Below are 18,745 nucleotides of genomic sequence, written 5' to 3'. Positions count from 1 at the left end.
TTTTGTAAGTCAATTTCATCGACCTCCAGTACTTGATTACTACTTTATTTTTATCGATTCCGAAAAGATGAAAGGCAATATTGACCTAGGCGGCGTTTGAGCTCTGTGAGTACACAGCTGAAAGAAACACCATTAGACATTTTGCCTGACATTCTAACGATTCTGCCAAGTTCGAAGTCTTTTATAATGATAATTTAATGGGACGTGAGACGATCTTCACAACGGACTCCACTCGATCCACCGCACGTTTGAAGACTGGTGGTATAACTCCACAGATCAGCTATGGTCTGCGTTATACGAGCGCACGTAGAAGGGTTGTGTCGCTCGGTGCGTATGACGGACAGGCTCATCTGATGGTAGCACTGATAGACAAGTAATTTCTGGACAATACCCATCTTATCCGGTACGAAAGTTCTCTGGTAGAAACTAGCCTCTTGATTTTCAAAACTTTCCAGATTTTCTACATACAATTTGTTGGGATTGCTCTCCCCTAATTCTCTGTTGGACGACGAACGTGGATCTTCCACCGAACACATTGACCTACAGCTTGAGGGCTCTGTACGCTTAACGACATTCCAGATGACAAGCGCCGTCTCGATCGTTGCTTTATCGAGAGCAGCAACTCTGTCTAGGGGACCACTTCTAGACAAAAATGGCGTCTGACAAACGGCAAATACACCTGTTCGCCTACTGGAGAGGTCGAAACATCTTTGCGCATGTCTGCAAATCCCAGCAAAGGTTTGTTTAGTCCGCCATTGAGCGAGTACTCAAAACAAATATAGCGACTCCATCTGAAGAAATAATTATTTCTAAATTCGCTCAAGGCCATGATTTAGTTGGTATTTTATTTAGTCGGCCTCCAACAGATGACACGGTTGAAACGGATGAAGGTAGAGTTCATTTCGGTGGAATCTGAACCCAGTATGCAAAGCGACGGTGGAAATACCACAGAGCATTTTCTCTCACACTCTAACGATTCTGCCAAGCCACCATCTTAGTAATTACCTGTTCAGGTGACCATCTGCAAAATGCGGTGTATCAGATGGTTCTTTATGTTCTGAGAATCATTGACTTCCACATTGCTTTCAAGTGAAATATTGTAACCGAAGGCATCCGTGAATTATCTCCCACTAAATTCCAGATCTTGTAACTATGTTAGTAACAAATGTTTGGTTTGCAGAATCGCTTGATCCTCGAACGATATGTGTTCAAGTATTTACCTAAGGCCCTTTATTCTTAGGTTCTATTCCACCCGAGGTCGACTTCACTGTTTTCAATCCAAGATCGAAAAAATTAAGTAGCTGCCAAGTACTTGGGACTAATTTACACAATTACAGCACGGCATCACAGAGGTTTAGTATATATGACACTATGACATCCTAATCGACATTGTTCAGTCCATATATGGAGCAAATCGGAAGAGTATCACATAAGATATCTCACAATTTATAGTCATGGCTTTTTTACGTTCAAATACGTGGTCTGCTTTGACTTTGACCCTTCCAGGTTGATAAAATATATACTAGTACTCTAGAACAGGGTGAAGGCTCGTGGCCGGATGGTGAGAGTGTTTTACTCCCGATCGCAAGATAATGCTTTCGGCTCCCGGAAGGGGTGGTGCGTTGAGTTCTTGAGCAAAGTATTTCATTTCATGTCGTTCTAGTCCATTCAGCTGTAAAGGAATAACCCTATGACAGACTGTCGTCCTGTCCACGAGGAATATTGTGATCTCAGTCACATATAGGTTAGCGAAACCAGGTAACTGGCCCTATGAGTTCCAAGACACGAGGCAGCAATTTTCGGAGGTTCATGATGATGATGATGATGACGATGATGACGACGATGACGATGATGATGATGTTTGCGATGATGATGATGATGATGATGATGATGATGATGACGATGATGATGATGATGATGATGATGATGATGATGATGATGATGAGGATGAAGTGACTAGAACAGGGATCGATATAATATATTATTACTACCCCCATAAAAATATAATTAACAGATAATTAATCCGTGCTGGTTGATTCTGGTTACTGAAATATCGATCGGTTAATTCTATTTGGTCTAGTGTATCGATAAATAAATAATAAACGTTACTCACATCATTACATGTTAATATCACAAAGATGTATCTTCTTTTCTGAGTCAGGGGAAAATACGGAAAAGATATAAAAATACTTTTAATAAATCAGAGCACGTCTAAAGCTCATAATATATATACACATATACATGCATATATACATGCAAACATAGAAATATGTGTGTGTGTGTGTGTGTATGTGTATATATCATCATCGTTTAACGTCCAACTTCCAAATATCTACTTATACAAATAAATATACATACATACGTACATATATATATATATATATATATATATATATATATATATATATATATATATATATATACAAGAATAAGGGCAGGGAATCGTCAATTAATAATAGAATTAATAATTAACAATTTTGCCAAGTAGTTCAGTATGAAAAAACCTTTATCGGTAAAACCATTTATCATCATAAATATACAGGGATTAGCAATTGAGTTGCTTCTCCAACATACTGAAAATTTATATATATATATAAGGTATATCTATGCATATACATATATATTCATATATGTATATATATAAATACAAATATATATATACATACATACATATATAAATACATATATATATATTTATATATATACACACATAAGCACATACTCGCGCACACACATGTATTTATATATATGTATATATATATATTTGTGTGTATGTATGTGTGTGTATATATATATATATGTGTGTGTGTGTATGTGTGTATGTGTGCGTATGTCTTTGTGTGTGCGTTTGAGTGTGTGTACAACCGTCTTTGCAAAATGTGTTTCACACAGTCACAATATTTGACGAAATATTTCCTTAAAAGTTATCAGCTTTTTTCAAAAAGATATCTTGGAAGAACAGAATGACAGGAGCCCTTTGGGAAGAAGTTTTCGCATTGTATGTGTAAGCGCTTTCGTTCTCTAATTTTTCACTTACAAACACACACGCTCACCCACACACGTGCGATACATTCTAATGATATATGTTGGCAATACATTAGAATGTGCCGCCAAAAAAAATGTATATATAAAATACAAAATGGGACATTGTCTGCCTCTCTCTCTCTAACACACACTCTCTCCATCTATCTGTTTGCCTCTCTCTCTAACACAACTCTTTGTCAGTCTGTCTGTCTGTCTGTCTGTCTGTCTGCCAGTCTGCCTGTCTCTCTCTCTCAGCATATTATTACCGTGTAACATTTGATTTGATTTGGTGGAGCCGTTTGAGAATTCATTAGGAACAGACAGACAGAGAAACTATATATAAGTCCACTTTTAATATACCAGGTGGCATTGTCATGAATTCAAATCATTGAACAAAAATGTAATGTGTTCATTAGAAAGTGGCTAGGTATACCTCGGATATTTAACAGTTCAGCTCTTTATCGTAAAAGCGACCCGTTGCAGTTACCACAGGCGTCAATAGTCGAAATGTATAAACTGGGGAAGATACGAACGGTGATGATGTTGAGAGAGTCAAAGGACATGGAAATCAGGTGTAATCCACCAGAGGTGAAAACATTCAGGAAGTGGAAAACAGAAGCAGAGACAGATGATATCTTGTCTTCTCTTACACACCGAGATATGTCGAGTGCAACGCAAATTCATCGGAAGGGACTTGGTTTTGGCGCAGATCGGTTCAGACCGTTTGCAAGTATGATGCGGAGCGAACGCAGATGTGTTGTTAGCAACAGAGTCAAAACGAGAGAAGCAGAGAGAAAAGAGCTTTATTTGATCCAATGCATTCAACAAAGACAGATGAGGAGATGGGAGGAACGTGTTGTTGAGAGGATTTCTCATTCGTTCATCCTATGATGTTTTGTCATGACCTGCAAATCTATTAAGATGGAACGTCTCAGAGAATGATATATGCAAATGCAGAAAGGTCGGAACACTGAAACATATTCTTTCCAACTGTTCACTAACATTGAACAGGCCTACATGGAGATATAACCTGGTCTTTAATGTTATCTTCAATGCTATAAAGAACCAAATTGATCTCAACAGTGAAAAAAAAACGTTGAAAGTACCAACTAGACATTTCATTACCTTCGTGCGCCGAGGACAGCGGATCCGTTTCAAGAAGAACCACAAGCTTCCTGTGAGCGATGATACGTGGAACGGCTATTGGGAGGTGACTTCCAATCTACCAGGGTGCGAGGGACTCTTTCCCATCCCAGTTACGAAAAACCAGAAATTTTAATGCATGAAAGAAAGTTGTGAATCTAGTCGAGTTAACGGTTCCTCATGAAGATAATATGGACGCCACTCGGACTCGAAAGATTAACCGTTATGTAAACCTCCTTAAGGAATGTGAAAATGAAGGCTGGAAAGCGGAACATTTTCCAATCGAATTCGGATGTAGAGGGTTTGTAGGACACAGTGTGAGACGACTACTGTTATCGTTAGGCCTAACTCATCGTAAATACCATCATGATCGATAACTAAACTACAGTGGAAAAGGCTAGTCATTGGATTTGTTTAAAAAGAGACGATGAGTGATGGCTAGAAGAATATTGAGCTTTATTTGATAACCAGTTAATCTAGCAAGCGGGGCCTCATATCAGCGAGGTGGGGGGCGGTACGCAATGATGCTGACGAGAGGTAGGCCTCAAAACGGCGCGCATTCTTTCCTGATCAGACCCATACACTTGCTGGTTTCCGTTATGCCGGGTTCTCGACTGGTAGCACTGCATGTGCAAGTTGCTTGCAGAACACACATATATATATATTCTTTTATTCTTTTATTTGTTTCAGTCATTTAACTGTGGCCATGCGTACCACCTTTAACCGAACAAATCGACACCAAGACTTATTTTTGTATGCCTAGTACTTATCCTATCGGTCTCTTGCCGAAACCGCTAAGTTACGGGGACGTATGCACGCCAGCATCGGTTGTCAAGCGATAGTAGGGGGACAAACATAGACACACAAACATATAAACACAGATACATGTATGTATATATATACGATAGGCTTCTTTCAGTTTCCGTCAACCAAATCCGCTCACAAGGCTTTGGTCGGCCCGAGGCTATAGTAGAAGACACTCGATCAAGGTGCTACGCAGTGGGACTGAATCCGGAACCATGTGGTCGGAAAGCAAGCTACTTACCACACAGTCATACCCGCGCCTATATACACAAAAATATGATATAATATACATAGAGAGGTAGATAGTTAGGGAGAGAGTCAAACAGACAGATAAATATAATGGATAAATAGATAGGTGGATGAATACAAAGATAGACATATAGATAGACAGACACATACATGCATGCATACATATTTATATATGTATATAATCGTATTCATGTATGCATATATACGTATATATGTGTGTGTATTCATGTATGTGTGTATGTGTACATGTGTCCGTATGTATGTTTGCGTGCGTTTGTGTGTGTGCGTATGTATGTGTGTGTGTACGCACGTCTGCTTGTGAGTATATCTGTTTTGTGCATGTTTGCAAGTTGGCGGACATGAGCATGGGCGTCATATGCGAATATCGAACAAAACAATCATTTACCATTTCTTCTACATCGAGGACTTTCTTCGTTATAAGGTAATAACTGGAATTGACTTCGTCGACATCCAAGTAACCAGGGGGCTCAGCTCTGTCTATGTCCCAGACTCCACCACCGAATTCGTATATAACCGTATCTGTAAAGATATTGTCACATCATTGATACGACAGCATGTGTATTGCTATATCTCAGCAGGTCTTTATCGCTTATCTTTTACTTGTTTCAGTCATTAGAGTGCGGCCATACTGGGGCACCACTTTTAAGAACTTTAGTTGAATGAATCGACCTTAGTACATATATTTTGTAAAGCTTCGTATTTATTCTATCAGTTATTTTACTGAACCGCTAATCACAGGGACGTAAACACACCGACACTCACACACACACACACACACACACACACATACTCACACATTCACACACACACACACACTCACACACATACTCACACATTCACACACACACACTTATGTATATATATATATACATATACATACATACATACATATATATAGATATATATATATATATATATATATATATATATATATATATATATATATATATATATATATAAGGACCTTACAAACGCATTCCCAACTTTTAAGTCACTTCAAAAACCCCTCGATTCAATAACACCGTTTACAAACTCTATGCTTGCAATGACCAATTTTAAATACTATTGGAACTTAATCAAAAGGTGCAAGAATCTTATATGTATACCGTCCTGCCTAAATAATAGAACTGAAGATACAATATCCCTGCATATCTCACGTCTATTTTCATTCCTCCACTTCACTCTCTATTTCATATCTTATCTAGAATAACTATTGTTTAACCATTTTTTCACACCATTTCCGATGAATAGATTTATAAAATATCCCGGAAACAGTCCTATTTATAAATGTTGCCACTCGATACTAACGCACGGACGTAGCGGGGAACCTACAAAAATGTTTCTAAGACCAGTCATGTGACTATCCTCTACCAATCAAATCCTATTCAAAACATATACTAATTTGAGCCATGAACTCCTCATAAAATCAGGGTAAATTTCAAATACTAGTCGGAAGCAAGACAGCTGCCACATAAGCCACGTCTTTCTATTTGAAGTTTTTGAAAATCAGTGTAAACTGGTTAAAGCTTCAAATATTTTAATAAAAATTGCTTTAACTATTCTCAACTTTTATTTTTCCTATATATATATATATATATATATATATATATATATATATATATATATATGGAGACGACAGGCTACTTTCAGTTTCCATCTACAAAATCCACTCACAAAGCTTTGGTGGGCCCATTTTTTCATAATAGAAAGCACCTGCTTAAGGTGCCACGCAATAAGACTGTACCAAGAACAATATGGTTGAGAAGCAAGCTTCTTACCACACAGCCACGCCTGCGCATAAATGTTACAATACATACATCACCCTATGTTTAAAGATATCTGTGTCGCGGTAGCATGTACCGGTTGCAGCATATATATTTACTCGCTATTCACTGTTTGATAAATAGAGTGTTTTAAATTAGCTATTAGCTATAAATTAGCACATTCAAACTAACTTCTTTGTGTTGCTAAAAACGCTTTAAGTCCTGAAATCTTCCCTAAAAATCATTTTGTGTAGACGACAAATGCTGAGAAGTATCGAAATTCTAGTATTAGTTGATAAAAATCCGTCTACACACTGCCAGATGACACTAACGTATCACGTGGTTTCATCGTATCGAGGATTATCAGCGACAGCTAGTCAAGCCGAATGCCAAGAAGAAAATTCAACCGATAATAGAGTTTCGATGCTTTTTAGCATTTATCGTCTCCGAGAAATTAATTTTCGAAATATTTACAGCAATCTAAGGCGTTATAAACAGCACATCCAAGTTAGATTAGATGTGTTGATAAATAAAATGTTCTAGGCTTTCGTAGAAGAAAGTTTACAAGTCGATTGTTATATTTACTGACAATATTTTACATATATCTACAATTTAAAATGGCTACCATTTGCTTTCACCATAGCTCTCAATCTCTTCTCAAGTTGTTTACCACTTCACAATTTCTTTCTACCAGCTACGTTTCTATGCTCTAATTCATTTACATTTTGTTAGAGCCGCCATATATAATCCAGGGTAAATAATAAAGCAAGAGAATGTTAGGAAACATTTTACAGTATTTGCATACAATTTTTACGAATTAGAATGTTTCAATTTGTTTAACTAATGTGTATATATATATATATATATATATATATATATATATATATATATATATATATATATATATATATATATATATATATATATATATATATATATATATATGCTTCATCCGGTGTGTAATTGTATCTGCAATGATATCACTGTCATGGTAATACGTATTCCACGCATGTATGCTTGTTTAAAGATAGTGTTATGACAATATGTATATAACTGTAATAACATCCCCCAGGGGACAAGATGTACATTACTGTATGTATAGCAATATTAGTGTTATTATAATGTATATAACAGTCCAAAATGATATCGCTGACTTGCCGTATACAGTAATGTATCTTTGAAGACATCAGTATCATATTATCATGTATATGACTTCAGGGATATCACGTTATGATAATATATACAAACAATCTGCAATGATATCGCTGATGTGTACAGTTATGTATCTTTGAAAATATCAGTGTCATATTATCATGTATATAACTGTATCTCCAATGATATCACAAACAGTACATGTATTATTAGTGTATCTTTAGGTATATGATGTCGTGATAATATATACAAACTGCAATGATATCGCTGGCAATAAAGGTATCAGTGTCAATAATATTGCCTACGTGAAAACTGACATATGTATACATTACTCTATCACTAACATCACGTTACGTATGCTTATTGTAGCTATAAAGATATCACTGACAGGATATTATATGCCTGTTACTGTCTCTGGAACGGTATCGCACGTCCAGGGTATTGGGGCTAAATTTGATGATGTTTTAAGTCTCATTTTCTCAAGACCATCTTGATGCATCAGTGAACAGTCAAAACAGCGTTGGCGAACATAAAGATTAGATTAAAGTTGTAGCTGAGAAAAGAATTAGCTGATATGGAGGGCTTTGTAACCACGTGGTTACAAAGCGAATATCGTATCCACTTGTTAAACCCATTGCCATGCCTGCATCGATAACAGTAAAATTTTCTTCGAATCGGACGCTAACATATTTGACAAAGAAAGATATATTCTATAATATATTTTCGGTATTATTTAAAAAAATAAGAGACTACCATTGTTGGCCTGGAGATAAAATAACAAAACCAGCAACGAGAGATTTTCTTAAAGACATACTTGACCAAAGCCCCACACAGTGAGATTAAACCCGTTACTCTTCTTTTTTCTTTTACTTGTTTCAGTCGTTAGGCTACGGCCAAGGTGGAGCACCGCCTTAAAGAAATTTAGTCGAACGAATCAACTCCCACCAGGACTTTTTAAAGCTTTGTACTATTTGTCGAACCGCTAAACACACCGACAACATTTGTCAAGCGGTTGGGGGGACCAAACATAGACACAACTGCGCACGTACACACGAATACACGAATACACAGACACGACGGACTTCTTCCAGTTTCCGTCTACCAAATCCATTTGTAAGCCTGTGTTAGGCCTGACGCTACAGTAAAAAAAAAAGCCTAAAAAAAAACTAAGTGCCACGCAGTGTGACCGAACTCGGAAGCCTGTGGCCGCAAACCCTGTGATTGAACCCGGAACTCTGAAGTCGCAAAGCAAATTTCTTACCAAACAGCCTATTTATACCGTTTCGAAGCGAACTATTTAAGCATACCACGATGCCAGCTACCATTTATAGGATGATGCATTATTCATTAATTCTCTTCACTGATTATATGCGGAATATTTTCCAACGCTGTGACCAATTAACAATTAAAAATTTCTCGTTGGTAATTTAAAAGTAATAAAATGAAAACTTTATTGATAATATAATTTTTATGTCAATTAACCTCATTTTTAGAGGTGAAGGATTATTCAAGTTTATATCTACACAAGAGTAGATATCAGTATTGAATATTGAAATATTCCACTTACATATCTAAATACACACACATACATGCATACATATATATGTACATGCATGAATACATACATACATACATGCATACATATATGCAAACATACATACATGTATACCACACAGCCACGCCTGCACCTATGTATGTATATGCATTTGTAAGTAAATATATATATATATATTTGTTTATGCTTGTGTAGATACAAATACTCACATCTATCTATCTATCTATCTATCTATCTATCTATCTATCTATCTATCTATCTATCTATCTATCTATCTATCTAGCTAGCTAGCTAACTAGCTAGATGGACGTGTGTGTGTGTGTGTATGTGTGTTTGTGTGTGTGAGTGTGTGTGTGTGTGAGTGTGTGTGTGTGTGTGTGAGTGTGTGTGTGTGTGTGTGTGTGTGTGTGTGTGTGTGTGTGCGTGTTCTACAGTTTTTGCTAATCAAGTCTGTCTGGGGAAATATTATTTCTGTATATTTCTTCTTTTATGTTTTTAATTATTTTATTTAAATTCTTCCTCTGAAGAAGTAGTTGGCTTCTTAGAAAGATACAAAACTCCATCGTTGGAACATAGATAACGAAAACAATGTCACTATATAAACTTGAGAAAAGTTTTGCATATTTCTACTGTTCCACTCACAGATTGTATTTCTAATGTGCACGTTTGTGAGTTGAGTTCTTTTTCTGAAAATCCTGTCAGTTAGGCGTTTACTCGCAATGCATTATGATTTTTCTCTGCGTTTAATTTAATTTCTTGAGAGATTTTAAACCGGTTGTTAACCAAACAACAAGACACTTTGAATTAAAATACTTCCTGGTGTTTGTAGATATGTGGTTGAGTCGGTGTGTTGAGTGAACTGTCAACACATACACTTAGGTTTGCGTATCTATTCACATAAGAATCCCACATAGAGAATTCTTGGAATGTATGTATGTATGTATGAGTGTATGTATGTGTGTATATATGTATTTATGTGTGTATTTGTTTGTTTGTATGTGTATGTGTAGCACTTCATCTAACGGAGCCATCAAAAAGTAGTGAGGGCATAGCTGTGTGATTAAAAAACTCGGTGGGCAAGTATTTTCCACAAAGGACCCAGGAAACCAATGACCTGTGAGTTTGTATATATTATCATAACATATATATATATATGTGTGTGTGTGTGTGTGTGTGTGTGTGTGTGTGTGTGTGTGTGTGTGTGTGTGTGTGTGTATGTATATATATATATATATATATATATATATATATATATATATATATAGCAGAAGTAGCGGTTGGAATAACCGTCTGAGGGATAAGAATATCCGTTCATACTACCGGTATCATTTACCTATGTTGCATGGGTATGCAAGCACACTATGCTCATAGGGTACAGGTAATGACAGAATAAACAAACGTTTATCAGGAATCAAAATTAGATAAGCAGAAAAGGGAGAAAACTTTTGATCAACAAACAAAATTGACTAACGTCGGTTAATTATCTTACAGCCGTTTCGGCTGACAATGTGAGTCGGTGTTTACAAAAAATTAACCGATGTTGGTCAATTTGTTTTTAAATTATATATATATATATATATGGAGAGAGAGAGAGAGAGAGAGAGAGAGAGAAGGAGAAAGAGAGAAATAGGGAGAAAGAGAGAGAGAGATATATGTATAGAGAGAGAAAGATAGAGAGAGAGAAAGAGAGAGAGAGAAAAAGAGAGAGAGAAAGAGAGAGAGAGAAAGAGACAGAGAGAAAGAGACAGAGAGAAAGAGAGAGAGAGAAAGAGAGAGAGAGAAAGATAGAGAGAGAGTGTGTGTGCGCGTGTGTCGTGGGGTCGATTTGCCCGACTAAAACCTTCAAGGCGGTACTCCAGCATGGCTACAGTCAAGCGACTGAAAAAGTAAAAGAGTAAAAGAATATGTGTACAGCACTGTTTCTCCTTCGCGGATTCTCACCTAACGCGTTTGGTGGTGGTGGGGGAACGTAACACCCGCGAGAGTCGAAATATATATATATACATACATACATACATAGATACATACATACACACACACATACACACACACATATATATATATATATATACATACATACACACACATACATACATATATATATATATATATATATATATATATATATATATATAGATAGATAGATAGATAGATAGATAGGTAGATAAATAGATACGTGTGTGTGTGTGTTTGGATTGATGTATGTACACCCAACTGGGAGATAAACTGTGACAGTTTGCTTACGTCTCAGTAATTTGCTTACGTCTCGAAAAAAGTGTCCGATAGAACAAGTACCGAATTTTAAATAAATAGTACTGGGGTTGATTTGTTCGACTACAGCCTTAAACGCAATACCCCAGCATGGCCGCAGTCCAATGACTGAAATCAGTAAAACGTAAAACATAAAAGAATCTATTTAGCGTCTACATAACAATTATAATTAAGTTTAGAACAAGTAGAAGGATATATTTTCAACGCGTAAATACTAAACAGTATATAAATATATAGGATAAAATCCTTTTAAGAGCAAAACATTTTCTGTTGCTAAAAGGATTTTATTCTTTATATATACTGTTTAGTATGTGTTGATGTTATTCTTTATATATACTGTTTGGTATGTGTTGATTTTATTCTTTATATATACTGTTTAGTATGTGTTGAAAATATTTCTACTTATTCTACAATACATCTTAATGCTTCAAAAACAAAGTTATGTTTGCTTACACATGACGAAATCTATAATTAATTTGTCCAAATTCCCATTCATTCGTTACAAATAGAATCTATTTATTCATAGGCGCAAAAGACCACTGTATACTATGAAGTTTGTTTTCTAACAGCATAGGTCCAGGTTCAATCTCACTGCGTGGTACCTTGGTCTTCTACTATAGCCTCGGGTCGACCGAACGCCCGTGAGTGGATTTGGGAGGTAAAAACTGAAAGAATCCCGTCGTATATATATATATATATATATATATATATATATATATATATATATATATATGTGTGTGTGTGTGTGTGTGTGTGTGTGTCTGTGTCTGTGTGTATGTGTCTGTGAGTGTGCTTTTCCCCCACTACCGCTTCACAACCGGTAATTGTGTGCTTACATCCTCGTAATTTAGCAGTCGCTAAAAGAGACAGGATAAGTACCAGGCTTAGAAAAGAAAGATCTGGGGTCGATTCATTCGACTAAAAATTCTTCAATGTGATACCCTAGAATGGTAACATCCTAGTGAATGAAACATGTAAAAGACAAAAGACAAACCTTAAATAAAATGTATATAAATAAACTAGAATTTGGTTTTTGTATGCACTGAATGTGTATATTAAGATACAAATGAAACGATGATTTATTTTGGAATACAGAGACGCTTTTAGAACAGCAGAAACATTGGGTAAATTACCCTTACAAAGCGGAAAAATTTATCAACAAACATCTATGAGACTCGAACCCATATCTCTTGATAAAGCCACAATCAAGCGCTTTACCTTTAAGCTAAACTGCCTGCGACTAATCAACCTGCTCTTTAGATGCATTTTAAAGCTAAATGTGCAACCACGTGTATAAAAATCTAAACAAGCTAATAAAATGTATTAGAGTTCTTACGAGAAGAAAAGTCTATAACGTAGAATTATACTCCAGCGGCAACGATCGTCAAACATGCAGTTAAATCCAGCAGTTTAACATTGAAAGGCTACTTTACCTGAGAGAGTTGGGCAGATTAAGCTTGATTACAGTATATAGTTACCTTTAGGGACATTCTCTTCAAGAAGGATATTGGACGGTGAAGTACAGTCATTGTCAAAGACGGCTACAAAATAAAATTAAATTAATGAGCATAAAAAGAAAACGGGGCAAGTATAAAACAACACGAGTGTTAATAATGATTACAAATTTTAGCACATCGGCAGTTTATTTTGAGGAGAGGTGTTACGTCGATTACATCGACCTTAGTGCTCAACTGGTATTTATTTTATCGATTCCGAAAGGATAAAAGACAAAGTTGACCTCAGCGGAATTGGAACTCAGAACGTTTTTGCCAGCTCGCCACCTTAATAATAATAATAATCCTTTCTACCAAAGGCAAAAGGCTTAAAATTTTGGGAGATAGGACTAGTCGATTACATCGACACCAGTGTGTCACTGGTACTTTATTTTATTGACCCAGAATGGATAAAGGTAAAGTCGACCTCGGCGGAATTTGAAATCAGAATGTAAAGAGGACTAAATGCTGTTAAGTATTTTATCCAGTGTGCTAACAATTCTGCTAACCTTAGCGTTTATTAATAATATTTTTTTCTGTAAAACAGGTACAATATGTAATGTTAATAGAGTAGTATATAATTTGCTTCGTATATTAGTATTATTAAAACTGTGATATGTTATATTAGCAGAACTGCTGTCTGGTGACAAGTTTTCTCAAATCCCAAGGATTTTTGACGAATAGAAGTCGGGACTTTTCTGCATGTTGACAATGCGAATCTCAATTCCAATATCGTTCAGCCTTTTCATCCATCATCATCCATCATCCACCATCATCCATCATCCACCATCATCCATCATCCGCCATCATCCATCATCCTCCATCATCCATCATCCAGCATCATCCATCATCTACCATCATCCATCATCATCCATCATCCATCATCCATCATCCATCATCCATCATCATCATCATCATCATCCTTCATCCATCATCAATCATCCATCATCAATCATCAATCATCCATCATCCATCATCCATCATCAATCATCAATTATTAATCACCCAGCATCAATCACCAATCATCAATCATCAATCATCAATAATCTATCATCCATCATCAATCATCATCCACCATCATCCTTCACCCATCACCAATCATCAATCATCAATCATCCATCATCAATCATCAATCATCAATCATCAATCATCCACCATCATCCATCATCCACCATCATCCATCATCCACCATCATCCATCATCCACCATCATCCATCATCATCACCCATCATCAATCATCCATCATCGATCATCAATCCTCGATAATCTATCATCCATCATCAATCATCATCCACCATCAGCCTTCACCCATCACCAATCATCAATCATCAATCATCAATCATCAATCATCAATCACCAATCATCAATCATCAGTCATCAATCATCAGTCATCAGTCATCAGTCATCAATCACCCACCATCAATCATCAATCATCCACCATCAATCATCAATCATCCACCATCAATCATCAATCATACATCATCCATTATCATCATCCTTCACCCATCATCAATCATCTATCATCAATCATCCATCATCAATAATCCATCATCAATCATCCATCATCCATCATCAATCATCCATCATCAATCATCCACCATCAATCATCCACCATCATCTATCATCCATCACCCATCATCAGTCATCCATCAACAATCATCCACCATCAATCATCAATAATCAATCACCCATCATCAATCATCCATCATCAATCATCCGTCATCAATCATCCGTCATCAATCATCAATCATCCATCATCAATCATCCACCATCATCATTATCATCAATCATCAATCATCAATCATCAATCATCAATCATCAATCATCAATCATTAAGCATCCATCATCAATGATCAACCATCCATCATCAATCTCCATTCATCAATCATCCATCATCCATCATCAATCATCCATCATTAATCATCCAGCATCAATCATCAATCATCAATCATCAATCATCAATCAACATCCATCATCCATCCACCATCCATCCGTCATCCATCCATCATCCATCCATCATCCATCCATCATCCATCCATCATCCATCATCCATCATCCATCATCCATCCATCATCATCCATCATCCATCCATCATTATACTTCCATCATCATCCATCATCCATCATCCATCATCATCCATCATCCATCATCATCCATCATCATTCATCATCACCCATCATCATCCATCATCATCCATCATCAACCATCATCATCATCATCATTATCATCATCATCATCATCATCATCATCATAACCACCACCACCACCACCACCACCATCATCATCATCATTGTCATCAAGGCGCTGAACTGGCAGAATCGTTAGCAAACCTGATAAAATGCTTAGCAGCATTTCGTTCATGTTTGTGTTATTTTGTGAAACTGTCTTTCGTCGTTTCAGCTTCGATGAAATGAGTAACAGTTAAACGTTGAGGTCCAAGTAATTGACTACTCTTCCCCTCAAAACTTTCAGGGCTTGTGCCTATAGTAGAAAGAACTATTATTATTATTGTTGTTGTTGTTGTTATTATTATTATTATTATTTTTATCATTTTTATTATTATCATTATTATTTAACCTACCTTTCAGTGTTTAACTTCACAGGTTTATAACACAGCGTAACAATTTTCAACATAATTTCATTTGAGTTTCCTTTTTCATTTCATTTAGACTATAATTGGCATGCTGATTTCAAAATTACAGTTTTCTACTATCATTTCAAGTATTTCTCTATAGTTTACTCGCTGAGTAAGGACAATTGTATTGTTTGCCCGAAAGTCAGCTGCTTCTATTATTTTATTGATAACACTGGAGAGCCTTTTCGAAAACAAATGTATTTGTTTTGCCTTTTCTAATTAGTCCTACCTAATTTGATTAGTGCTGGAGTCAGAAATGCCCCCAGAAATTTTCTATTACCCGAAAATAAGAAACTAACACAAACCAAATAACATGCTTCATTGTTTAACAGATATATTACCCAAAATGTTTAAATACACATCTTAGGTTAGATATTTCTGTCAAACTGGAGTTTCAACTACCCGAGGAGTGAACTTTCTGTTTACTGCTTGGCTTGAATAACCTGCGTTACGACAGTCTGTTTGCAGAGAGCAGCCGATTCAGACATCATGTTTGTATTTCACCTGACTTGATATCTAGTCTTCATTGCCTTGATGCCTTGCTGGAATCTTTCTTCTTCCTCAACACTTATTGCACTAAGATTTTCAAGGAAATCGTCCATATGTCTGTACACTTTTACATTCGTGCTGCAGCCCACTGCTCGAAGACTTGCTAATGGGGTGTGCACAAGTTCTTCAACCCACTGCTCGAAGACTTGCTAATGGGGTGTGCACAAGTTCTTCCTAATTTGATGACTTCCTGCTTCCGTGAAAATCAGACACAACTGCAACAGTAGTATTCCATGCGTCTTTTTCAACGACAGACATGATTTCCAAAATCTGCTTGCCTTGCAATAGCGACCTAATCTGTAACCCGTCAAATACACCAATTTTATTTTCTCAGTAAACAGAGCTGGAAACCTTCTCCTTAAGTATTTGTAACAGTCACTCGATGTGTTTCAACACATGTTTTAGACATCACATGAGGTGCCCAGGTTTTGCCTTGATCGCTCAGTTTCATGTCTAAGAAAAGTAAGCTTTCTTCACAAGATGTGTAGTTTTGTTTCCTTGCCTAAGTAAAGTGTAACATCCACAAATATAACAGAAGACACCGGGGCAGGTTTGTATTTTCTTTTCTCACAACTGGTCATATTTTTGAAATACAGAACATATATTCAAGCTAGTTGCATCCTAGGAAAAGCATTCTCAGAATTGTCAACAGTTATAAAGTAAGCAAATGCAAATTTGTGATGGCAAAGGGCATACATTCCATGAAGTTCTTTCTACAGTTCTTTGACAATGCTTGATAAAAGGTGAACTTGTGCTATGTGACCTCATAATTAACACATTCAGATCGCACTCAAAATACCAGTTTTCATAAGAAATAATTAAATGTTCACCAAAACATGTCTCACCTGATAGTCACACTAAATGAAGCACAACGCAAGTATATCTGCAGACAAATTCCACAAATATGAGATATGTGTGGTGTCAAGGGCCACAGAAATGTGTTGTTTACTAAAATCTAAATGTATAAAGCCAGAATTAAAACATTAAAATGTGCTCAAGTTTGATGCTTTTTATTTAATGAAAATACTTAAGCCATGACTTTCGTTTTCCTTTTTGTAGTTTCATTTACTTTAGAGGGTATTGAAAAACTACATTTTCGAAGTTATGTTAAGCTCCTCACATGGGTCTATATTTTGAAGTTAAATCTATCCTTAACAAAGGTAATAATACTGGAGATGCTAAAAAATGGACATTTGAGTTGAAAAATCTTGACGTGATAGTGCAAAATGGACTTCATTTTTGCACTCAGCACTCGAAATTACTAAGAAATATGTCTCCAACACCAGTCAGCAAAAGACCATGTTCTTTCGTGTAATTTGCAGGATCATAACCCGGTGAACTTCTGTCTTCCATTATTTGAGAATTCCCTTTTACAAGTCCGTATGACATTCGATATTTTCTGCAACCCACCCCTGCCATTCTTTTTTGAGACTTTGATAACAAATGGGAATGTTATTTTTCACAAGGCAATCCTGAGAAAAATATATTTTCAGCGGGCTTGTGAGAAGCGTGACTGTTCTCAGTGGGCAACAACAACAATAGCAGTTGTTTCTATTTAGAATAGCAGTTGTTTCTATTTTAGAAACAAAGCCAGCATTCCGCAACTTGACTCGCACTGCATTTTATCGACCCCGTAGGGATGACGGGCAAAGTTTAATTCAGTACATAAAGAGTCGGAGCAATGACATCAAAGCACTTTCTCTGACGATTTAACGATTCTGTCAAACAATAATAATATATCCAAGATTATCGTTAATGTAAGCTTATTACTGTTCTTTGAATTTTTGTTGTTTCTGTGAAAATGGTTGTTCCATGGTCATCGTTTTGAAGCACGGTTCTTCCATGGTTATCATTTTGAAGCAACAGTTTTTTTTTTCTTCATAGTTCTTTTTACCAACAAAGAGCTTCGGATCATTTGAACGTTTACTACATTAAACATACGTAACAAAAGTTTGTCCATAGACATTTTCATTGTACACGCACTTTTTACAGACACTTATTTTGGCTTAGGTATTTATGATTTAAATATGGTGGTTTCTGATTCTGAAACACGCAAGAACAAGTTTTAAAAAATCTAAAGAGAAAA

At 36.2% G+C, this 18,745-nt stretch overlaps 1 protein-coding gene across 3 annotated transcripts in view; it reads right to left on the bottom strand.

Moving 5' to 3' along the window:
* Positions 1 to 18,745, bottom strand: part of LOC106879830 (cadherin-99C) — a 57,455-nt gene that overhangs the window by 30,059 nt on the left and 8,651 nt on the right. The window contains exons 3-5 of one of the 3 annotated variants that reach the window (XM_052976452.2): positions 13,461 to 13,523; positions 5,627 to 5,760; positions 2,114 to 2,152 (exon numbers count right to left, since the gene is read on the bottom strand). In XM_052976452.2, the coding sequence (XP_052832412.1) occupies positions 2,114 to 2,152; positions 5,627 to 5,760; positions 13,461 to 13,523 (236 nt within the window). Of the gene's footprint in view, positions 1 to 2,113; positions 2,153 to 5,626; positions 5,761 to 13,460; positions 13,524 to 16,056; positions 16,074 to 18,745 lie in introns of those variants that run through there. The other 2 variants (XM_052976454.2, XM_089341606.1) reach the window with 2 other exon arrangements.

This window comes from Octopus bimaculoides, chromosome 25 (assembly GCF_046866305.1).
Source record: "Octopus bimaculoides isolate indiv1 chromosome 25, ASM4686630v1, whole genome shotgun sequence".
NCBI lineage: Eukaryota > Metazoa > Mollusca > Cephalopoda > Octopoda > Octopodidae > Octopus > Octopus bimaculoides.
This window is presented reverse-complemented; position numbering and strand designations above follow the sequence as displayed.